This window comes from Mangifera indica, chromosome 5, assembly GCF_011075055.1.
Source record: "Mangifera indica cultivar Alphonso chromosome 5, CATAS_Mindica_2.1, whole genome shotgun sequence".
NCBI classification, from domain to species: Eukaryota; Viridiplantae; Streptophyta; class Magnoliopsida; order Sapindales; family Anacardiaceae; genus Mangifera; species Mangifera indica.
Window position 1 is genome coordinate 597722 of NC_058141.1, and position 25680 is coordinate 623401.

At 32.9% G+C, this 25680-nt stretch overlaps 2 protein-coding genes across 2 annotated transcripts; both read right to left on the reverse strand.

Annotated features, from left to right (window-relative positions):
• Nucleotides 1-7961: 7961 nt before the first annotated feature.
• LOC123217530 (LEAF RUST 10 DISEASE-RESISTANCE LOCUS RECEPTOR-LIKE PROTEIN KINASE-like 2.5) lies at nt 7962-16263 on the reverse strand. The gene is made up of 2 exons (XM_044638605.1): nt 16063-16263; nt 7962-8777 (listed from the first exon to the last, which is right to left on the reverse strand). Exons 1-2 carry the CDS (start codon nt 16261-16263, stop codon nt 7962-7964), a joined length of 1017 nt encoding a protein of 338 aa, XP_044494540.1.
• A 7772-nt stretch (nt 16264-24035) lies between these two features.
• On the reverse strand, nt 24036-25037 carry LOC123216971 (PR5-like receptor kinase). The gene has a single exon (XM_044637689.1). The coding sequence runs from the start codon at nt 25035-25037 to the stop codon at nt 24129-24131; it is 909 nt and encodes a 302-aa protein (XP_044493624.1). The 3' UTR covers nt 24036-24128.
• Nucleotides 25038-25680: the final 643 nt, after the last annotated feature.

Consider the following 25680-nt stretch of genomic DNA (forward strand, 5'->3'; position numbering starts at 1 on the left):
CGTCGCGAGAAAAGTGCATTTATCTAGTTGTTTATGTCGACGATATTGTTATCACTGGTGATGATCAGGAGGGTATCGATCAATTAAAACAACATCTGTTTAATCATTTCCAGACCAAAGAATTGGGAACACTTAAATACTTTCTTGGGATAAAAGTTGCTCAGTCTAAGACAGGTATTATTATCTTTTAGAGGAAGTATGCTTTGGGTATTTTGGAGGAGACTGGGATGTTGGATTGCAAACCTATTGATTCTCCTATGGACCCTAATACTAGACTTGTGCTAGGACAGGGGGAGCCACTTGTAGACCCTGGGAAATATCGGAGGTTAGTAGGTAAACTCAACTATTTGACTATCACAAGACCAGATATCTCTTTTCCAGTTAGTGTTGTCAGTCAATTTCTTCAGTCTCCATGCGATTCTCATTAGGATGCAGCTATTCGGATCCTAAGATACATTAAGAAAGCACCAGGAAAGGGATTACTTTATAAAGATAAAGGTCATACTCAGATTGTTGGATATTCTAATGCTGATTAGGCAGGATCTCCGTCTGATAGGCGCTCGACTTCTAGATGTTGTATTCTTGTTGGTGGTAACTTGGTTTCATGGAAAAGTAAAAAGCAAGATGTTGTGGCTAGATCAAGTGCAGAGGCAGAATATCGCGCTATGACATTGGCTACCTGTGAGCTTGTATGGTTGAAACAATTGGTTCAAGAGTTAAAATTTGCAGATATATCACAAATGAAGCTATTGTGTGATAACCAAGCAGCACTTCATATTGCTTCTAATCTAGTATTCCATGAGAGAACGAAACATATAGAAATAGATTGTCATTTCATTCGAGAAAAGATTTTATCAGGGTGTATAACTACCAACCATGTCAGCTCCAATGATCAGCTTGCAGATATCCTTACTAAGTCTCTTAGGAGTCCTCGTATTGAATTCATTTGTAACAAGCTTGGTGCATATAATTTGTATGCTCCAGCTTAAGGGGCAGTGTTGAGTTGTATATAAGTTGTATCTCTAAATTAAGAAGGATATAATTGGGAATAATTAAGGAGATTGTATCTTAGTAAAACTAGGAAAGTATATATACTATTTCCTAATCTAGGATTTAGAAATTCATATAAGTATTGATGTAAATTCACTTTTCAATAGGTAATATTTTTCTCAAGATTATTTCATAATTACTAAAGATATCAAATTTACTTTAAAAACAAAATAAAACAAATAATTCTAATTATATTTGTTTAATATTTTAATAAAACATATTAAAAGTTTTATTATTATATAAAAAAATTGAAAATTTGATTTTATTAATAAAATTTTTTTTAAAATTCTACATTTTCAATAAAAAATTGAAACATTTAATAAAAATAAAATAACAGTTTAATACATCCATGAGCTGTTGTCGCATAATTTTAATGATTTATTATTTAGGATTAAAAGAAAAAACCATAGAGGTGTAGTGGTCACTGACACACCAAATCTAAACCTCCACAAATATCAAATTAAGACAATAATTAAAAGTCCGACCCAAATCCCGTTCAAACGGAAACAAATATCTGTAGAGCAGGATTCGAAGAAGGCTGTCTCAAAAAATAACAAAAAATGAAAAAATTCATGGGTATGTCAGTCTCCATTTTAGCTGTAGTTACTTTTCTTCATCTCTTAGCCTTCGTCTTCGCCGTCGGAGCGGAACGACGTCGCAGCACTGTAGTATCTCTTACATCTTTTTTCCTTTTTTTTTTAAACGTTTTTCGAAAATAACATTTAAGTGATTATTTTTTTTGTTTTTGTAATAACTTAAGGGTGCGTTTGGTTACGGGTATGTAAGATTACCTTGGTAATCTATCTTTTATTCCTTTGTTTGGTTTGTCAGTAATAAAAGATTACAGTAATCTTCTATTACCAATGCTGACGTGGCAGGTAATATAGGTGGTAATCTGATTACCACCTTTACCTTAGGTATTTAAAGATTACTGAGGTAATCTTTAGTTTATTATAGAAAAATTATTATTTATTAATTTTTTGAGATAAAAATAAATTTATTTTTAATTAATATGACAAATAATATAAAAAATATTTAAAAATAATTATATTCAAGGGCATTTAAGTAAAATAATTTACTAGTAATCTTTTATTACCTTTAACCAAACACAATAATTATTTATACCTATAAAATTTTATCAAACATAGTAATCATTTATACCCAGTAATCTTCTAAGTAATATATCTTCAAGGTAATCTTTCTATTTTAGTAATCAAACATTACCCAAACCAAACGCCCCCTAAATGTTATTTTCGATTACGACCTTCACTGCTACATTACGACCATCATGCAATCTGCCTTTGTAAACACGTCCACATCCTCTTTGGCCTACTTTACGTTTGAATGAATTAGTTATAGTTTTAACATCAGAATAACTGTATCTTTTAGGCACAAGTGATCCATGGTTCCTTAAAAATTCCTTGATGTTTTGGTGACTCTTAGTTTTCTTGTTCCAAAGGACCATTGAAGTATATGGTGATGATTTGCAAATGCAAAAGGCTACAACTATCAACATTCCAAATATAGTGACTGATATAGCTGTAGCTTATTGAAGAAAATGAGTAGTTAGAACATACAGATGGGAAATTGTTATGACAAATTTTAATGGTTTAGAGGTGATAATTCAAACTTTTGTATAGATTTTAGCCTCGTTATCATATCTTAGACTGTTGAGTTGAAGGTTGTGAGAGCCTCTGAAAATTAATTCCATACATGATATCAAGCTTCCTAGAAAACTAGAGTAGAAGCAAAGAATAAGAAATGTTTGACCCAAGTCCTTACAATTACTAAAATATTTACAGAACTCACGGTAAAGTTAGCATGCCCATTCACTTGATTGTTGAACCGTGACTCCACGTGCTTCATTCGATTTAATTAGGCCAAAGGACTAGTTTACGCCCAAGTTTTAGTGCATTCTTAAGTCACACTTACAGAGTTTGAAAAACTCGAAGTCCCACCCATGAACTAAGTTCTATTAAAAGAAGTAAGGATAAAATCGTTATTTTATTAATTATATTAAAAAAATATAAAATTCATTATGTTTTTCTCCACAATTTTAAAAACTAACAAATTTACCTTTGTCTAAAGTTTTTTAACTTTCAAAAATAATATCCCCCCCCCCCCCCCAAAAAAAACCTAAGGTTTATTCTACAGAGGCTCTCCAACCACCAGAGAAAGAGCTTCAACCCACCATCTCACTGACCACCTCTGAAGCTCCTAGATGACCCTCTGGAGACTCATCTTCGTCAATTCTAGATGAATCGACAGAGACAAGGGTCTTCATTGATTCATCTGGAATCGATGAAGATTTCGTCGACTCAAATGAATCAGCGCGTCTTCGTCGATTCATCTGGAATCTACAAAGAGGTGTCTTCATCACCTCTTCTTCCACCAAAGAGTGAAGATTTGGTGGCCGACGAGTAGTAGGTTGAAGCGTTGTCGTCAGTTGCCGGAGATGATGGTTGGAGAACATCTGGAAAATAATCTCTAGGTTTTGGGGGGGGGGGGGGGGCGGGAATGTTACTTTTGAAAATTAGAAAACTTTAAGCAGAGGTGAAGTTGTTAGTTTTTAAAATTGTGGAAGAAAAATATAATGAATTTTATATTTTTTTAATATAACTGATGAAATGACGATTTTACCCTTACTTTTTTTAATGGAAGTTAACTGATGGGTGGGACTTCAGGTTTTTCAAACCCTATGGACGTGACTTTAAGAAGCCACTAAAACTTGAGGGTGAAATAGTCCTTTGGCCATTTAATTATGGATAAATTTGGTCCACTTACCAATATCTCACTTTAAAAGTGGACCCAAATCAAACCAATTATAGGTGAGAATGAACTCAAACCAAACTAAATTTGAGTTCAACTCAACTTGAATTTAGCTACAACTTTGAGCTAAGCACAAACTCGGCTTAACTCGACATTGTAAACCATTAAAATGTTATCGTTTTGATATATATTAATCAAAATAATATTGTTTTAATTATTTTGGATCGAGCTTTCCCAAGTTCACTAGCCTGGAGAGCAGAACACCCATAAGTTTGAGCTCAAACTTGATAATACTACAACCCCTTGGTTCAAGCTCGCTTAAAGGGAGCTCATTTCAAGTTGAGTTAGTGATCAAGTTCGAGTTAGTTTGGCTCAAATCCAACCCAAGCCATAGGTCTCAGTTAGACGAGATAAATTGGCTGGCTGGGGCGTTAAAACCATGAGAATAAGAAAAAAAATCATTGATATATATTGTGTTGATTGAATTGTTGATATATATTGTGTGTGAAATTGATTCGGTTGTGTATCACAATTTCATGTAGGGGTGTTCAAAATTGGTTAACCAAACGGTTTATCAATTTTTTGAACTCAACCGAATTTTTGGTTTGAAAAAAATCACGAATAAAAATCAAACAAATTTAAAAATTAACCGATTTTGAATCGAATCGAATTTTTGTTAACCAGTTTTTAAACCCAATTTCAAAAAATAATCATATTTTATTACTTTTTTTCTAATTTTTTTGAAAGTATATTCAATATTTTATTAAATTTTTATTCAACTTTTAAAAAACTGATTCGATTCAATTAATTGGTTTTGGATATTAGACAAATCAAAAAATTGATTTTTCTATATTTTTTAACCAATATCCAAACCAATTTTTCAAAGAGCCTATTTTTCGATTTGATTTTTTATTCAAAAATAAATTCAATTCAATTATCAAATAATTTTAAACACCCCTAATTTCAAGTTGTCTCACAAAATTGTCTTCATTATAAGCTGTTTGGCATGGCGAAGGTTAGCGCGCAAAAGCAACTCTTCATACCTGGAAAAAATTTCAAATTTTCGTGATACAATTTTCTGGGATAATAATAAGATGGTCAAACAATCTCTTAAATATGACCGTACACGTGTCCTTCACATCTCCCCTCACATGACTGACATATCGTTGCTAACTGTTAATAACTAATCCACATTTCCCATTTTCCTCCTATCACAGCCCTATTTAGGCAAATCTAATAATCTATTTTTCAATCACGAATAATTATAATTTATTCCCAAATATTTTAAATATATCTAAATAACCCTATAACTGTAAAGTTTTCACACTACACCCTTTTTATCCATTATTGTTAATGTCTATAAAAGCTTTGTCATAACAAAAATAAAAGAAATTAGTGAGATAAATGATTTTTTGTTTCTGAGAAATAAAAGATAAATAAAATTTCATAGATCTCATTTGGTTAATATGTTCAAAAATAGTTTCTGAATATTATTTTTGTAAGATTGTTTTTAAAGTGGTTTATTTTATTACTGCCAATTATATGTCCCTGATTAGAATATTAGTACTGACAAGGTACATATGAAGAATGTTAAAAATTTCATCTTCTAACCAACGCACGACCCTGAATTTATAAAGTAGGAGATGGGTTATATGAATAATTACATAATTGAAATAATAGATGTTAGAAATCTTACGGTTCTGAAAAATGGAGGATCATGTGTTCCCAATTTGGTTTAAGTTGATTTATTTTTACTCATGATTGTCGACATTATAGAAAATGATGTTATAATAATAGAAAACTGTAGTTTGATGTTGAAAAGATCATGGAGAGTAATTGTATCAGTGATTTGTAAAAAATGTCTTTTCCCCACATTATGCTATATTTGAAGGGCGTATTTGCAAAGTTTTAAGTTATAGGGTGTCTAATTGTCTATTACTTTTATTAAAACTCAAGTTTTCTTTCCGCCTTCTTCCTATCATTCGTTTATTTAAAAGGTATTTGATTTGGGATAGATAAAAACTACTCTAATAATTTATCTTTATTACTTACATTATTATGTTTAATTTATAAGTGATAAAAAATTCTAATAATTTTATTATCAATAATGATGTAACACATAATATAATATAAGAAGTAAGTTTATTATTATCTCCATTTTATATATTAAAAGATTATCAAACTAATCATAATCTTGATTTTATTAAAATTATATTTTTATTTATTATTTTTTGAAAAAAATAACAACAATTTTAATTAATAGATAAGTAATATAAAAAAATAATTATATCTAAAGACATTTAAATAAAGTAGTATATTAGTATTCTTCATTATCATAAACTAAACATAATAATTATTTATATTTACTAAATTTTATCAAATATAACAATAATTTATAATCAATAATCATTTATAGAGATAGCATAAGTTAAATTAGGAATTTGATTTTAGTGGAAGGACTTATTCTTACTCAAAGTTTACTATTTTCCCAAATTCTCACTCATTTTCTTTCAAAAAACAAAACACTCATCTATAAATTGTTAAATATGTTAATTTTAAATGTTAAATTGTTATTTTACCAACAATGTTAAAAATAAGTTAAAATTTTATCTCTTTTTTTTCCTAAATCTTAAAAATTAACCATTTCTCTCATAGGAAAAGTTTTAAAAAATAACATTTTTCTCATAGGGTTTAATTTTCAATCTTCAACGGTCGATCCCTCCAGACGCTTTCTTTCTGTCCAACAGTTTCTCTCTCCCCATCTCTCCCTTCGATTGTTCATCCAAGCCGGTCTCTTATGTGGTAAATTCTAGGTAATAATTATGTTTTTGGCATCAGTTATATTGAGGCTATTTTTTTACAGCTTAAGTTGCCTGTTTACAGTACAGATATGAACTGAGTTGATTACCACTGAATAGTAGTGCAGACCGGATGGGCCAGTTAGATTATAAACTTCAATGTCATTTCAGAGATTGGTTTTGACAAGGAATAAGCTCTCGTGATTGGGGAAATGTAGTTTGGGGTGGGGGCGGAGGGTTGTAAACTTGGAGTTGTAGGAGTTTGTATAAATCTCAATTTGGTGTTGGTATTATGTTCTAGAGAATGATATCAAACCATCCAAAGTTATTTTAAATGTAGATTGAAAGAATAGGGTTATCTGTTATCGGCTTTTACCTTCGGAGGTTAGTAAAGTAAATCTTGACATGGGAGCAATTCGGGACTTAACAGGTGACAGCGTCTTGAATGAATAAGGGATAATGGGTCTATGGGGTACAGTTGGAGGTTGCGATGCTGGACTGTTGGCTGACTTGTTCAAGACCAACTACGGTGTCCATAATTTCCTGTGGAGGTTGGTTCAGCTTACACTCAGCTCTACCGGCTCAAGTGCAACTTAAGGCAACTTTTTAGTTGTTGATATTCCTGAGAAATTTTTTATTTGTTTATTGCTTTGCTACTTTTTCTCCGACGGCAGTTGATTCTAATATTACCATGCAAGGATAGATGCTCTCGTTTTGCTTTAATATCCCCTTCTGTGACAGGCGAATAGGTGAGGATAACATCCCTTTTGTGACTACAGATCGATGTGAAAATTGAACAAGCTGCGTATCCCAGATGGGAGAACATTGATGAAAACCAATCTTTGGAGAATTTAATTTGAAGGCCGCCTCACTTTTTACTACATAATTGTTTTCCCTTTTCAGTCCTTTACCCTCCCAGTGGTTGTCAGGATTGTGCGGCCAAAAATATAATTAAAAAAAATTTGTATTCAATCCTGCAAAGATGATCAGTTGTAATTTAATTATATTCCCCAGTTGAATCTCCACGAGAATAAGTAATTTAACAGGGGATTTATTTGTAATTACATTATCCTGAATTCTTCTATGAATATATTTCTTGTATTAATAGCTTGTTTGCTTAATATGTCTTTGTTTTGTGTAACTGATTTTTATTTCGTTTCCTAACATTTAGTTATACTTTCATTGCACTCTATGACAGTTCTCAACAACCTGCATTTTATCATCGAAAAAAGTTGAGTCTTCCACACTTTAAACTATGGCATCTATTTATGATGATGAATTCAAGTTTTCTTGATACAATAATCTCTTTGTTGAGGCAATCTGGTACATCATAGAATTACAACATTACTTTAATGACAGTGTCGAAGAATCTAGTTGCGATCTTGAAGGAGAAGTTAAGAAAGGCCTTGGTGGGATTTGCAGCATGTCAAGGTTGCTTTCCAACATATCTATCACTCTGCTCATTGTTGGCCTATCTGAGGGCTTAGTTTGTATGCACCACAAGCTCACTATCATCATCTTTCTTATATAATTTTTATCCTCTTCATTTGAAATGCCATCCAATCCAAGCTCTTCGTCTTCTTCAAGGCGTTTGTAAATCCAATGTGGAAAGTATATTTCACTGCTATTATCAACTTGAACATTTTTATTTTGTCTTCCTCCAATCATTTCTAAAACCATCATTCCATAGCTATAAACATCTGACTTGTGAGAAACCTCTCTAAAGTTTCTTGAAAATACTTCAGAAGCAATATAATCGATAGTCCCCCGTGCAACTGCCATCGATACGATACTCTCTTTGTTGGGGCAAATTTTAGCTAGACCAAAATCGGAGATCTTCGGACAAAAATCTTCATCAAGAAGAATGTTATGAGGCTTTATGTCAAAGTGCAAAATTCTTGTATTGCAACCACAATGTAGATACTGTAGCCCTCGAGCTATTCCCATTACAATTTGGTACAATAGTTCCCAATTTAATGGATTCTTTTCATATATGAACTTCTCTAGAGATCCATTCAACATAAACTCGTAAATAAGAGCTCTCCTATGACCTTCAAAACAATAGCCTAAAAGAGTGACTATGTTGACATGAGCAGTCTTACTAATGCTGGCAACCTCATTAATAAATTTTTCACCATTACCTTTAGACTCAGTCAAGACCTTCACTGCAACATGACGACCATCATGTAGTGTGCCTTTGTAAACACCTCCATATCCTCCTTGGCCTAGTTTTTGATTGAATGAATTGGTCATAATCTTAACATCAGAATAACTATATCTTTTAGGCGCAAGTGTTCATGCTTCCTTAAAAATTGCTCAATGTTCTGGTGACTCTTACTTTTCTTGTTCCATAACATCATTGAAGTGTATGGCGACGATCTGTAGATGCAAAAGGCGACAGCTATCAACATTCCAGATATAGCTGCAATTAATTAAAGAAAAGGAGTCATTAGAACATCATTGAAGTGTATGACAAATTTTAATGATTTAGAGATGATAATTCAAGTTTTTGTATAGATTTTAGCATCTGCATCATATCTTAAACTATTGAGTTGAAGACAATGAGTGCCCCTGGAAAATTAATTCTCCAGATGAAATCATGCTTCCTGGAAAACTAGAGTAGAGGCAAAGAGTAAGAAATGTTTTGGACTGGGCTTATATTTATATATAACAATGGATTTGTAGCCTGCATGCTTTGTAATTTTTGGGATTGGGATTTATCAGCATGCCCATTGCTAGGCTAGATTCGAGCGAGTCGAGCTCCAGCTTGCTTGAGCTCGAGCTGGGCTCGATTTGTATATAACAGAGTTTGAATTCGCGTTCGAGCTCGTGGAAGCCAAGCTCAAACTTGACTCAAATTCGGTTCAACTTGTTTTAAGCTCGAGTTTTTAACTATTTCGTTATTAAAACGACATCGTTTTAATACATATTAGTCAAAATGACGTCGTTTTGTATTAAAATTTTTAATTGAAGATTTTGACGAGTAGCCCAAGGTCGACCGAGCTTATATAGGGCTGACTTATTTTGGGTTCGTTCGAACCGAGCTCAAATAGGCTCGGTTTGAATCCAACTCTATCCATTGCCCTACCGACTGAACAATAACTCGATGTGATTTACTCAATTTAATAATAGGTAAATTTGGTCCACTGGCACTGGTCACAACTAAGGCTAGACTTAAGCTAAGTTAAGTTTGAATTTGGCTCGACTTGAGTTTGGCGACAACTCCAAACTAAGCTTAGACTTGACTTAACTCGATATTGTAGACCCCTAAAACAATGTAGTTTTGATGTATATTGATCAAAATAATGTTATGTTAACCGTTTTGATTCAAGGTCTTCCAAGGTTTTGTGTCTAACGAGTTAAACACTTATAAGCTGGAGCTCAAGCTTGACAGTACCATTCTCCCTTAGCTTAAGTTTGAGTTCAAACTCATCTAAAGGGAGTTTGTTTCGAACTAAATTAGCAACTAAACTTGAGCTAACTTGGCTCAAATCTAACCCTAGCCACAAGTCCTATTGGACTAGTTAAATTGGTTAGTTAGGGTTTTAAAACCATGAGAATAAGCAAAAAATAAAAAAAACAATACAATATTTGCTTAAAAAGGGATATTACCAATTCCAGTGCCAAGCATAAATCTCAATTTCCCATCCCCTGCAACAAGCTAATTGTTATATACAATATAGATCAGTAAAAAGCTACAGATAAAATTGAGAACAAACCATTATGTAAAAAGCTGTAACTTACGGTTGCCTGTTCTTTTTGTCCCAGGACAATAAAAATTTCCCATTTTATCAGTTTGGCATCGCCCTCCAGCAAAAAAAAAATCAAAGCATTCATTTGTTACATCTACTTGAACAGAGAATAAACTCGTAAACAAATCAGAATATTCAACACTTTTTGGTGTCTTATTCACTTGGAAGTTAATAGGTGAGCACTGAAGTGGAGCATTTTGAACATTATCAATTGGGTTTGTGTAATAGATATAACAGTGCTGGGAGTTGTTGCAGCCACGACTGAAATTTTTTGGGATATTGTAATTGAGGGGGCATTCGTACAGGGATTGAATGAAGGGCACACGAAAAGAGAGAAAAGGATAGATGGGAAGAGTCAAATTTTTCAAGTAGTTGCGGCCGCAATTTTTCTCGAGGTTTCCAAAAAGATATGGGTCCTTAATATTAATCATATTATCCTGTGAGATTGCTGAAACACTAAACCAATGTCCCTCCTTCCCAATCTGAATCTTTGGAAATCGTTCAGAGCAGTTATCTACCATCACCAGCCCACAATCTGGATGCGACCGATTGGAGAAGGGGAAGCTGATATTGCCCAAGAAACCACAACGGAAACTTGGACATCTTGAATTTACCCTCTTCTCTTCTTCGGCAGAGCAAAAATGTAGAAGGAAAGAGAGAACAAAGAAAATTATGTAAGAGAAGCGAGCCATTGCAGAATAAACTATGGCTATGCACTAACTTGGTTGATAATATAGAAGCTTGAGTTCCTGCAGTCACTTTCTTTTCTGAAGAAAAGTTGCCAGTCTTTCCAGACACGCCAGTTGACATGGAAATTGCATAGGGAAGACTTGAGAACAAGAAGGAAACCAGTACAATTAAGGTCGAACAAAGACTACTTCTGTAAAATGGGCTCCAAGTTGAATTGAGACGCACTTAGACAAGGACCAGAGAGAAAAACAAATTACAAATACTCAAATACCGGGAAAACGGGTATTTACAAAGAACACTCGATACGGAAAACCAGATGTAGAGAATTGGAGAAAATTCCAAGATGAATAAAAAGATTTCATGATCAAGAAGAGATTCTTTTTCTCTGTCTTAACTCTTAATAGTAGCTCACTTTTTTTTTTGGGCAAACACTCACACTTATTTAACATAAACTCTAACACAACTTTTATTTACAAACTATAATTGAGAGATATTTAACAAGGAGTAATACTATGTATATGCACTTTTGTTACATAAATGTATCATTATATGATTGAGTATTATTTTATCATTAATATCAAATTACTGAATCACATCATGATACATCCATGTATGTATATATTTGTGTACAAAAAATATATACATATAATTTTATTTCTTAACAAGTGCACTCACTGGTGGAGTTACTACAAGTAGAACCCACCCACATTACAGTAAGTCACTCCAATCCATGAATTATAATGGTTATGTTCGATTAGAGTAACAGGCTAATAACGTCTTAACCACTCAAGCATATTTGGAAAAGGTCCATAATGTGGATGTGAGGCCCTGTCCCTCGTATGAGATCAATGATGGGTTGCAAGATAACCCACCTAAACCCCATGCTGTCATCACAAATTTCTTTAAAAATTCACTTTTCATATCTGTACTTCCGAAATTCGAGTAACCTCTAAATCCTCACTATGCAACAAACATGGTGGTGTCACGGAGAAGGACCAAAGTGTGAACTCTCCAGAAATTTGAGGAAAAACAGAATAAATCTTTGAAAGAGAGGAATGTGCAAGTTGGGGCATTCTCAACTCTTGAATTCAAGAGACGGTGTTGTATGACAAAGAAAGGGCAGGAATCGATTTATGGAGACAACTATATTTGGAGAATAAACTACTGATTTTTTTTTTCTTCTTTTGCCCTCTCTGATCTTTCCTTTAATCTTTTTGTTGTCACAGATATCGGTTCTTGCCTCTCGTTTCCCTGAGCTGAAAACACTAAGAAATTGTGATCTGCTGCCTTCTAGTTGGATCTCTGCAGCCTGGTATTGTTGTTTAACTTAATTTATGCCCCTACCTCTATTATTCTCTTTTGTTTACATTATAAACTAATGGTATTGACAAAAAAATTTTAGGTATCCAATCTACAGAATACCAACATTAAAAGATCTGGATGCATGCTTTTTGACAAATCATTCTCTCCGTACTCCAGCAGGAGGTAAATGTAATGCTTCACTGTTTTTCCCATCTATTTTAATTTACTTTTTCGTGATTTTTGTATTATGAGAATACAAGGGGTCTTTATGTCCACTGTTGCACGCTTTGGTATTCTGTGTGTTAATTTATTTAGATGGAGAAATTGTTTGAGTCATTAAATTTAATAATGCATGTGTGCGTTTTTGTTGTTATTTTAATCTTACGTTTCGAAATCTAGCTATGGACCATTTAGTATGGAACATTTTCTTTCCTAGTCCTCTAGTATTAGAAAGGGTGAAAAAGTGTTGCAGTTGGGGTTGAATAAGAAGCTCTTGTGCATTTAAACTATTTCACCGCTATTTTGTCTGTTCTCTGTTTATCATATCTTACTTTCGCGGTTCCACAAAGTGAACAAGCTCCAGCTGTGATATATCCCAACGAGATTAATGGGGTCACTATGATGTCTGTACCTGTTTTTGGTCTTGCATCAAACAAGTTTAAGGGATCGCTATGGACCCCTACTGGGGGATGTGAGCGGCAATTAGTGAAATCCCTCTTGCAGGCTGCTGATGATTGGTTGAGACTGCTTCAAGTTGATCACCCAGATTTCATATTTTTCTGCCGCAGATGACGCTGGATTACAGCTGCAATTGTAATTCTGCAACGATTCCAGAAACCACCATCCAAGCATATCTTGTTTGTGAAGAGGTGACTGTGAGTTCAAGTCACCTTAATTTGTGTAAACTTAAGATCACAAGTTGAGTTTGGGGTGATTACGGTCTATGATATCCTATTATTCATAAATTACTAATTACTTGAAATGAAAATGAGGTAAAAAGAAAAATGAAGAAGAGAATGCATGTAACAGTATGAACACTTCGAAATGGAAGGAGATCAACCGCAATAAGGCTTGAATTAATAGTTTAGAGGAGCTGCTGAAGTTCTGAGCTAGTAAACGAGGCTTAGATGTGGTCTGGCTTGCTGTATCAGTGTGAGCAAGTTTCTTTTTGTTCTTTTCTATACGGCTATCAATATCTATATCTATATTTATATCCATCTCCAAGCCCATATCTCTGAATGTTTGAGTTCAGAAACCAGGCTCTCTTTATGCCCTGATGATTAGGATATGATAATTTACCTAACGACATTTTAAGGGGATTTTGATTTTGATAGGGAGGTTATGTAAGTCTCTAGTTTGAGCAACCTCAAAATTGGAATAATTCTTTTTTTGTTTACTTGGGAACCTTTGCAGGAAACCGTAAAAGTTTGCAGTTAGTTAAATCTACAATTGCAGACCTGACAAATTAGAGTTAAACTTTATTATGGTACATGACACTAGAGTCCTTCAAACCCTAAACGTTTGCAAATGACCTTTGACCCTTCGTCACTTAGAACAACCCCTAGAGTCCATATTTGTACTAGCTACTAGCTCTGAAAACAATTGTTTCTATCAATTGATGATTAGGTTAGCTCCATGGCTCTTTTGGTGCTTGAAGTTATATATTTCAAATGCACATGTTTCTACTTGAAGAGTATGTATCTGATTTTGAGTAGGGCTCAATTTGATTCAGCCTAGTCCAAACAAGGTCTAGTCTGAGATTGGCTTGAATATAAGAGCAAGAGTCAACTCGAGATTGGTTTGAGATCAACAAAATGAGGTTAAATTTGGTTCAAAAGCAATTTTATTTTTAGATTTAATTCAAATTGATTTGAATTCAAATGTTTTAATCAATTTGACTTTAGATTATTTTATGAAAACGAGTTCAATTTTGTGTTCTAACTTAATTCATTTGATTTGAAATTATATTCAGGTAGCATAAAACGAATCCAATCCTAATTGTGACCTTCATGCAAATATTTTGTTTCTGCCTTTTGTAGAGAACTTAAGGATATGTTTGTTTCTATCTTTTGTAGAGAATTTATCTAAGTCAGGCTAACCAAAGATATCGTGGTCCAATAGTCCAGCTATTCAGGCAGACCCACTTTTCAATAATTCTAACTATTTTGGGTCCTACTTTGGTCAAAGAATATGATTAATTACTTACAAGTCTATTCTTATACTTATAAAGATAGTTTAAGGGACAAATGACAAAATAATAAGATTTTAAATATGAGAGTGAGAGTTTAAGTAATCTCCAACGATATTTCAAAATTAAACTTTTGACTTATTTAGTATAATAATTATAAGATTAGTTATTAAACTTAGAGTTTTATTCATTTAATTTAATCAATTCTCTTCAAAGAGGTGGTCCAATTTAACTAAAATTTCATCATTATTGAAAAAAAAATTCCCTTTTGATATATAGGTTGCTTTAATTTTTTATTATAAAAAATGTAATATTTTAATAAAATTATATTATTTTAAAAGATTTTTAATATAGAGTATTACCATATTTGATAAAATTACCATAAATAAAAAATAAAAAATTATTATATTTAATTAATAAAAATAATATTGATTTAATATATTATTTTATTTAAATATCTGTAAAAGATTTTATTATATATTTTTTAAAAATATTCTTCATATTAATAATATATTAGATTTTTTTATATTATCAAATTATGAATTTAATTAATAAATTATTTTTTAGGTTGTCACCAGTAAATTTTGAATAATACTATATATACATATTTTTTAATATACAAGTGATATACATATATCATAATATGATTGTATATTATTTTATCTCTAATTTAAAATTATTTAATCACATAATGATATCATATATGTATATTTTTTTTTTCCACCCCTAATAATATATAGTCATAATTTAAGAGATGACAACATCAACAAATATTGAATTATTATATTTTTTTATTGAAAGAACCAAAATTTAGTTTTTCAATTCAATAGATTAAATTTTCAAATTTTCCTAATGATGAAACCAAACTTCTAAATTATCCCATCAAATTTACTTTAAAAATAAAACAAAACAAATAATTTTAATTATATTTGTTTAATATTTTACTAAAATATATTAAAAGTTTTATTATTCGATAAAAAAATTGAAAATTTGATTTTATTAATAAAAAAATTTAAAATTTCTGCATTTTCAATAAAAAAATTGAAATATTTAATAAAAATAAAATAATAGTTTAATACATCCATGAGTTGTTGTCGCATAATTTTAATGATTTATTATTTAGAATTAAAAGAAAAAACCATAGAGGTATAGTGGTCACTGACACACCAAATCTAAACCTCCACAAATATCAAATTAAGACAATAATTAAAAGTCCGACCCAAACCCCGTTCAAACGGAAACAAATATCTGCAGAGCAGGACTCGAAAAAAGCTGTCTCAAAAAATAACAAAAAATGAAAAAATTCATGGGTATGTCAGTCTCCATTTTAGTTGTAGTTACTTTTCTTCATCTCTTAGCCTTCGTCTTCGCCGTCGGAGCGGAACGACGTCGCAGCACTGTAGTATCTCTTACATCTTTTTTCCTTTTTTTTTTAAACGATTTTCGAAAATAACATTTAAGTGATTATTTTTTTTGTTTTTGTAATAACTTAAATGTTATTTTCGATTACGACCTTCACTGCTACATTACGACCATCATGCAACCTGCCTTTGTAAACACGTCCATATCCTCTTTGGCCAACTTTACGTTTGAATGAATTGGTTATAGTTTTAACATCACAATAACTGTATCTTTTAGGCACAAGTGATCCATGGTTCCTTAAAAATTCCTTGATGTTTTGGTGACTCTTAGTTTTCTTGTTCCAAAAGACCATTGAAGTATATGGTGATGACTTGCAAATGCAAAAGGCTACAAATATCAACATTCCAAATATAGTGACTGATATAGCTGTAGCTTGTTGAAGAAAAGGAGTAGTTAGAACATACAGATGGGAAATTGTTATGACAAATTTTAATGGTTTAGAGGTGATAATTCAAACTTTTGTACAGATTTTAGCCTCTGCATCATATCTTAGACTGTTGAGTTGAAGGTTGTGAGTAGACCTGGCCACGGGCCGGTTTGGCCGGTGAACCGGACCGAAACCGGCCTGGATAAACCCGGAACCGGAACCGGCAGACCCGGAACCGGACTGAACCGGAACCGAAACCGTGGTTCTACGGTTCGGTTCCGGTTCACATAAATTGAAACCGTGGAACCGCCGGTTCACACCGGTTTATGAACTGGCGGTTTACTATGCTGAACCGAAAAAAATTTGAAAATTTTTTAAAATTTTTTTGATTTTCTTTTTAATTTTATTTAAAAAGGCAACGATTCCCTGCGCAGGGAACCGTTGCCTTTTGAAGGAAATTCGGTCCCCTGCAATTTTCAGTGAAGTTGCAGGGGACCGTTGGTCCCCTGCAATTTTTTGGAATTTCAATTCACCCCCCTTATTTCTAATTTTTTTCAAAAAAGTTTTTTTCTATATATACCCCTTTAAATTCTATTCTCTCAAATCTTAATCTCTCTACTCTCTCACTCAATCCTTCAAACTCTCATTCTCATTCTTTAAACTCTTAATATTCTCTCAATCTTTCAATTCAATTAAATTTTCTTAAATTTAATTAAATTCTTTCTTAATTTTTTATTAATTTCAATTTCAATTTTTTTTATACAATTCATAATTAATTATAGAATTTATTTCTATAATTAATTTTATTTATTATTTATTTATTATCTTTTATAATTAATCATATAATTTATTTATATAATTAATTTTATTTATTATCAAAAAATGGCAAGTAGTGGAAATTCTTCCGGTTCACGAAGATTTGGTCAATATTCACATATATCAAATGTGAATGAAAATCAATTTATAGATGATTTTCATTCACAAGAAAGTGAAAACCAATATGAAGAGGTGGAGCAACAACAACAACATCAACAACAGATGGAGATGGAACAACAATCTCAAAAAATTCCTACATCCGATATTTTCAAAATTCATTTCAAGAAAATACAAAAGGAAGATGGTAATTTTGATGTTGCTTGCAATTATTGTAGGCAAATTTACAAATTCAAACAAGGAGGTGGATACGGGACATTCAAAAGGCACTTGGAGTCAAAGCATCCAGAAAAAATGGGACAAAGCCGAGGCCAAACACAAATAACCGGGTATGGTTCTTCTACACACAAATCTTTATTTATGTATAGTGATAATAAAAGTAAAGAAGAATTTGCAAAAATGGTAGCAATAGATCATTTAGCATTTAGTTTTGGTGAAAATTTAGGTTTTAATAATTATTGTAAAACTGCATTAAATCCTGCATATAAAACTATTCCAAGAAATACATTAAAAAGAACATTATTTAGTTTATATAAAAAACAAAAAAAAGAGTTAATTCAATTTTTTACAAATTTTAATGGACGTGTATCTCTATGTAGTGATATTTGGAGTGACCATTGACAAGTTCACTCTTATATGGGTATAACTTGTCATTGGATAGATGATGATTTTCTATTACAAAAAAGAATTTTATCATTTAGGGTGTTTGATGAACGACATACGGCTGATAATATTTATAGAATAATTAAAGGAATATTAAAAGAATATAAATTACTTTATAAAATTTTTTCAATTTCATTTGATAATGCACGTTCAAATACTGCCTCATTAAATAATTTAATTGATATTTGCAGACCTAATTTAGGTGGTAGATTTTTTCATATTAGATGTGCATGTAATGTGTTAAATTTATGTGTACAAGATGATTCAGAATGTCTTAATAATTTTATTAGTCCAATAAAAATAGCAATTTCATATTTATGGACACATCTCCAAATTATGAAAGAATGGGGTAAATTTTGTAAACAACATAATAAAAGATCAAAAAGATTTCCTAAAGATGTGCCGACTCGTTGGAATTCAACATATGAATTACTCAACGAGTCATTTGATTATAAGGATTTATCATGCTCATTTATTTCACAAAATGTGCCACAAATTATATTATATCCCCAACATTGGGATATTTGTTCAAAAATTTTAAATGTATTAAAAAATTTTAATAATGCAACATATACTTTAAGTGAGGTTTATTATCCCATTTCTCATTTATTTTTAAATGAAGCTGTTAATATTATTGGAGTTTTACAAGAAGCCGAACAAGATATTATTTTACAAGAAGCTGTTTCTTTAATGAAAACAAAATGGTTAAATTACTATAAAATAATTCCAGAACTTTTTCTTGTTGCATGTTTTTTTGATCCTAGATTTAAATTAGATGATGTCACAGATTATTTGACATTATATTATGAATGTTTGCAATTAGATGAAGTTAATATTCCATTAACTATAACTAATATTATGAATTTAATTAAAGAAATTTATGCTGAATATGCATTAATTTATGGTGGTTCTTCTTCCTCTCTACCACCTATTGCCCCATCATCAACCCAAAATATGAGTTATGGTGATCGTATTATGATGCAAAGGGGCAAAAGACCAAGAGGAACATTAGACTCCACCTCGGAGTTTGATATTTATTTAACTACTATTTTTGAGTTTGGTGACAGCAATATAGGTAAAGACTTTCCAGTTTTAGAATGGTAGAGTCGACACGCATCAACTTTTCCAATATTGACAGCTATTGCTAAACAAGTTCTAGCAGTACCGGTATCAACTGTCGCAGTAGAACAAGCTTTTAGTCAAAGGGGTAATATATTGGATGAGAGACGATCAAGTTTGGCTCCCGAATCTATTGAAGCTCAAGTATGCGTGGACGATTGGACAAGAGCCGAATTACGACAACAAGAAATAAAAGTGGACTTCAATGAAGAATCGCTTGATTGAACTACGGATAGTTCGATGACGACGGGAAATAATACTCAAGATAGTGAAGGTGAATGATAAGGTAAGGGGGTACTGCCAGCTATTAGATATGCAAAGGTAAGAGAACTACGTAGGCTTTGATTCTTCTAAACCCCAAGAAGATACGTAGGAAGCTTAATTGAAAAATTAAGTCCAAGCCTTTCTTTTAAATTTCAATTATTGTAATTAATAATTTAAAAATTAAATCAAGATCATGTATTAGAATTGACGGTTCAATATCGGTTCCGAATCGAAACCGTCGGTTCTGAACCGGGGCCATGAACCGGAACCGAAGGTTCCAAACCGTGGATGAACCGTCCTGTTACGGTTTCGATTCAGGGTCCTTATATTTTCGAACTGTGAACTGGCGGTTTCGAACCGAAACCGGCGGTTTATGAACCGTGGCCAGGTCTAGTTGTGAGAGCCTCTGAAAAATTAATTCCATAGATGATATCAAGCTTCCTAGAAAACTAGAGTAAAAGCAAAGAATAAGAAATGTTTGACCCAAGTCTGTACAATTACTAAAATATTTACAAAACTCACGGTAAAGTTAGCATGCCCATTCACTTGATTGTTGAACCGTGACTCCACGTGCTTCATTCAATTTAATTAGGCCAAAGAACTATTTCACCCCCAAGTTTTAGTGCATTCTTAAAGTCACACTCACGAGTTTGAAAAACTCAAAGTCCTACCCATAGATTAAGTTATATCAAAAGAAGTAAGGGTAAAATTGTTATTTTATTAATTATATTAAAAATATATAAAATTTATTATATTTTCCCCCTCAGTTTTAAAAACTAACAAATTTACCCCTGTCTAAAGTTTTTTAACTTTCAAAATTAATATTCCCCCCCCCCCCCCACCCCCCAAAAAAAACCTAGGGTTTATTCTATAGAGGCTCTCCAGCCACCAGAGAAAGAGCTTCAACCCCTCACTGACCACCTCTGAAGCTTCCAGATGACCCACTGAAGACTCATCTTCATCGATTCTAGATGAATTGACAGAGACAAGGGTCTTCATCAATTCGTCTGGAATCGATGAAGATTTTGTCGACTCAAATGAATCAGCGCGTCTTCGTCGATTCATCTGGAATCGACAAAGACATGTCTTCGTCGCCTCTTATTCCACCGAAGAGTGAAGATTTGGTGGCCGACAAGTAGTGGGTTGAAGCGTTGTCGTCAGTTACCGGAGATAGTGGTTGGAGAACATCTAGAAAATAATCTCTAGGTTTTGGGGGGGGGGGGGAATATTACTTTTGAAAGTTAGAAAACTTTAAGTAGGGGTGAAGTTGTTAGTTTTTAAAATTGTGGAGGGAAAATATAATGAATTTTATATTTTTTTAATATAATTGATAAAATGACGATTTTACCCTTACTTTTTTTAATGGAAGTTAACTGATGGGTGGGAGTTCGGGTTTTTCAAACCCCATGGACGTGACTTTAAGAAGCCACTAAAACTTGAGGGTGAAATAGTCCTTTAGCCATTTAATTATGAATAAATTTGGTCCACTTACCAATACCTCACTTTAAAAGTGGACCCAAATCAAACCAATTATAGGTGAGATTGAACTCAAACCAAACTAAATTTAAATTCAACTCAACTTGAATTCAGCTACAACTTTGAGCTAAGCGCAAACTCAGCTTAACTCGACATTGTAAACTATTAAAATGATATCGTTTTGATGTATATTAATCAATATAATGTTGTTTTAATTATTTTGGATCGAGCTTTCCCAAGTTCACTAGCCTAGAGAGCAGAACACCTATAAGTTTGAACTCAAACTTGATAATACTACAAGCCCTTGGTTCGAGCTCGCTTAAAGGGAGCTCGTTTCAAGTTGAGTTGGTGATCAAGTTCGAGTTAGTTTGACTCAAATCCAACCCGAGCCACAAGTCTCGGTTAGACGGGGTAAATTGGCTGGCTGGGGCGTTAAAACCATGACAATAAGAAAAAAAAATCAGTACAATATTTGTTTAAAAAGGTATATTACCAATTCCAATGCGGAGCTGAAATCTCAATTTTCCATCCCCTGCAACAAGTTAATGGTTACATGGAATATAGATTAGTAAAAAGGTACGGATAAGATAGAGCAAAACAATTATGTAAAATCTAGAAACCATTATAGATTTAGCATATGTACATTAAGGGGGCGTTTGGTTTGGGTAATGTTTGATTACTAAAATAGAAAGATTACCTTGAAGATAGATTACTTAGAAGATTACTGGGTATAAATGATTACTATGTTTGATAAAATTTGATAGGTATAAATAATTATTGTGTTTGGTTAAAGGTAATAAAAGATTACTAATAAAATATTTTACTTAAATACCCTTAAATATAATTATTTTTAAATATTTTTTATATTATTTGTCATATTAATTAAAAATAAATTTATTTTTATCTCAAAAAATTAATAAATAATAATTTTTCTATAATAAACTCAAGATTACCCCAGTAATCTTTAAATACCTAAGATGAAGGTGGTAATCAGATTACCACCTATATTACCTGTCACGTCAGCATTGGTAATAGAAGATTACTGTAATATTTTATTACTGACAAACCAAACAAAGGAATAAAAGATAGATTACCAAGGTAATCCTAAAAACCTTTAATCAAACGCACCCTAAGGAATATGTGCGGTTTAACATCTGTTTTTAGTCTTCTCCATTTTTATAAACCATATATCAATCACAATCACGTTGGCAAGATAAAGATTAAGCTAAATGCAGTTATAGGAAAAATGGATAGTAAAGAAAACAAAGTAAAACATGGAAAGTAAAACTAGTAGTATCAGGAAAGAGTACTTCTACTTCACTGTAATACCTATTCTTACTGTCACTGAACAATTAAACTTTCCCTCGCTGTCAGTCTGGCATTGCCCTCCTTCCTTATAACAACTAAGACATTCTTGTGTCACATTTACTCCCAAGGTGAATTCATAAGTCGACAAATTGATATATTCAACACTTTGCCGTGTCTTATTCACACTGAAGGGAATATGTAAACACTGAGACAGAAGATCTGGCAATTTAGCAGTAGAAAGATAGTAGAGAAATAAGTGTTTGGAGTCATTGCAAGCCAAACCGGACTCTTTGGGATTTCAAAAGAGAGAACAGGAGAGATGGGAATAGACAACCTTTTTAAAGGTCCGCAGTTATGGCTGTCCAACTGATTTAGATGTTCCTGGTCACGAAGGAAGACCATGTTATCCTGAGAGATGCTTGAAACATAAAACTGTGGCCCATAATTCCACAGTTGAATCTTCTGAAAAGTTTTGTCACAATCATCTACTATGCATAAGCCACACTCGGGATGCGTTCGATTGGAGAAAGGGAAGCCGATCTCACCCAGTAAACCACAAGAGAAAGGTGGACATTTTGGATGGATTTTCCTTTCGTCTTGAGCCAAACAAAGAAGAAAAAGATGAAAGATGACAAAGAACACAACAGAAAACACAAGACGATTCAGAGCCATTTCAAACTTTCTCTATATCATAATGTTTCTTCACTGTTCTTCTTCTCGGTATAGAACCCGAGTTGCTTCTCCTTCAAAAGCAGAACGCGCCTGTTGACTTGAAAATTGCAGGGGCAGACTAGAGTTGGGAAACCCATTTTCATTGGTTAGCTAGAGACGAAAGTAAGCCTTTTCAGCTCCCACTACAGTGTAAATTAATAAAAACAGATTGACTTTTCGGCAGCTTATTTGACTTAGTCAAGTTTTCGACTGGAAAAGCAAAGAATAAGAAAAGTTTAGGACTGGGTATGTTTTTGTCATCAATTATACCGGGGCTATTTTTTTACAGCTTAAGTTGCCTGTTTACAGTACAGATACGAACTGAGTTGATTACCACGGAATAGTAGTACAGACCAGATGGGCCAGTTAGATTATAAACTTCAATGTCATTTCAGAGATTGGTTTCGACAAGGAATAAGCTCTTGTGATTGGGGAAATGTAGTTTGGGGTGGGGGCGGAGGGTTGTAAACTTGGAGTTGTAGGAGTTTGTATAAATGTCAATTTGGTGTTGGTATTATGTTCTAGAGAATGATATCAAACCATGTAAAGTTATTTTAAATGTAGATTGAAAGAATAGGGTTATCTGTTATCGGCTTTTACCTTCGGAGGTTAGTAAAGTAAATCTTGACATGGGAACAATCGGGACTTAACAGGTGACAGCGTCTTGAATGAATAAAGGATAATGGGCCTATGGGGTACAGTTGGAGGTTGCGATGCCGGACTGTTGGCTGACTTGTTCAAGACCAACTACGGTGTCCATAAATTGAACAAGCTGCGTATCCCAGATGGGAGGACATTGATGAAAACCAATCTTTGGAGAATTTAATTTGAAGGACGCCTGACTTTTTACTACATAATTGTTTTCCCTTTTCAGTCCTTTACCCTCCCACTGGTTGTCAGGATTGTGCAGCCAAGAATATAATTAAAAAAAAATTTTATTCAAACCTTCAATGATGATCAGTTGTAATTTAATTATATTCCCCAGTTGAATCTCCACGAGAATAAGTAATTTAACAGGGGATTTATTTGTAATTACATTATCCTGAATTCTTATATAAATATATTTCTTGTATTAATAGCTTGTTTGCTTAATATGTCTTTGTTTTGTGTAACTGATTTTTATTTCGTTTCCTAACATTTAGTTATACTTTCATTGCACTCTATGACAGTTATTAACAACCTGCATTTTATCATCGAAAATAGTTAGAGTCTTCCACACTTTAAACTATGGCAGCTATTTATGATGATGAATTCAAGTTTTCTTGATACAATAATCTCTTTGTTGGGGCAATCTGGTACATCATAGAATTACAATATTACTTTAATGACAGTGTCGAAGAATCTAGTTGCAATCTTGAAGGAGAAGTTAAGAAAGGCCTTGGTGGGATTTGCAACATGTCAAGGTTGCTTTCCAACATATCTATCACTCTACTCATTGTTGGCCTATCTGAGGGCTTAGTTTGTATGCACCACAAGCTCACTATCATCATCTTTCTTATATAATTTTTATCCTCTTCATTTGAAATGCCATCCAATCCAAGCTCTTCATCTTCTTCAAGGCGTTTGTAAATCCAATGTGGAAAGTATATTTCACTGCTATTATCAACTTGAATATTTTTATTTTGTCTTCCTCCAGTCATTTCTAAAACCATCATTCTATAGCTATAAACATCTGACTTGTGAGAGACCTCTTCAAAGTTTCTTGAAAATACTTCAGGAGCAATATAACCAATAGTCCCTCGTGCAACTGCCATTGATACGATACTCTCTTTGTTGGGGCAAATTTTAGCTAGACCAAAATCAGAGATCTTCGGACAAAAATCTTCATCAAGAAGAATGTTATGAGGCTTTATGTCAAAGTGCAAAATTCTTGTGTTGCAACCACGATGTAAATACTCTAGCCCTCGAGCTATTCCCATTACAATTTGGTACAATAGTTCCCACTTTAATGGATTCTTTTCATATATGAACTTCTCTAGAGATCCATTCAACATAAACTCGTAAATAAGAGCTCTCCTATGACCTTCAAAACAATAGCCTAAAAGAGTGACTATGTTGACATGAGCAGTCTTACTAATGCTGGCAACCTCATTGATAAATTCTTCACCATTACCTTTAGACTCAATCAAAACCTTCACTGCAACATGATGACCATCATGTAGTGTGCCTTTGTAAACACCTCCATATCCTCCTTGGCCTAGTTTATGTTTGAATGAATTCGTCATAATCTTAACATCAAAATAACTATATCTTTTAGGCGCAAGTGGTCCATGCTTCCTTAAAAATTGCTCAATGCTCTGGTGACTCTTACTTTTCTTGTTCCATAACATCATTGAAGTGTATGGCGATGATCTGTAGATGCAAAAGGCGACAGCTATCAACATTCCAGATATAACGATTGATATAGCTGCAATTAATTAAAGAAAAGGAGTCATTAGAACATATAGATCTGAATTTGTTATGACAAATTTTAATGATTTAGAGATGATAATTCAACTTTTTGTATAGATTTTAGCATCTGCATCATATCTTAAACTATTGAGTTGAAGACAATGAGTGCCCCTGGAAAATTAATTCTCCAGATGAAGTCATGCTTCCTGGAAAACTAGAGTAGAGGCAAAGAGTAAGAAATGTTTTGGACTGGGCTTATATTTATATATAACAATGGATTTGTAGCCTGCATGCTTTGTAATTTTTGGGATTGGGATTGGGATTTATCAGCATGCCCATGGCTAGGCTGGATTCGAGCGAGTCGAGCTCCAGCTTACTTGAGCTCAAGCTGGGCTCGATTTGTATATAACAAAGCTTGAGTTCGAGTTCGAGTTCGAGCTCGTTGAGCTCGTGGAAGCCAAGCTTGAACTTGACTCC

What these genes read in the sequence shown, in the direction of transcription:
- LOC123217530 (XM_044638605.1), bottom strand. Translation starts at nt 16,263, where the DNA reads ATGGTCTTTTGGAACAAGAAAACTAAGAGTCACCAAAACATCAAGGAA. An exon ending in GTCGTAATGTAGCAGTGAAG is followed by an intron (nt 8,778 to 16,062) that starts GTCGTAATCGAA and finishes GTTGCAGTGAAG; the next exon opens with GTCTTGACTGAGTCTAAAGG.
- LOC123216971 (XM_044637689.1), bottom strand. Translation starts at nt 25,037, where the DNA reads ATGACGAATTCATTCAAACATAAACTAGGCCAAGGAGGATATGGAGGT.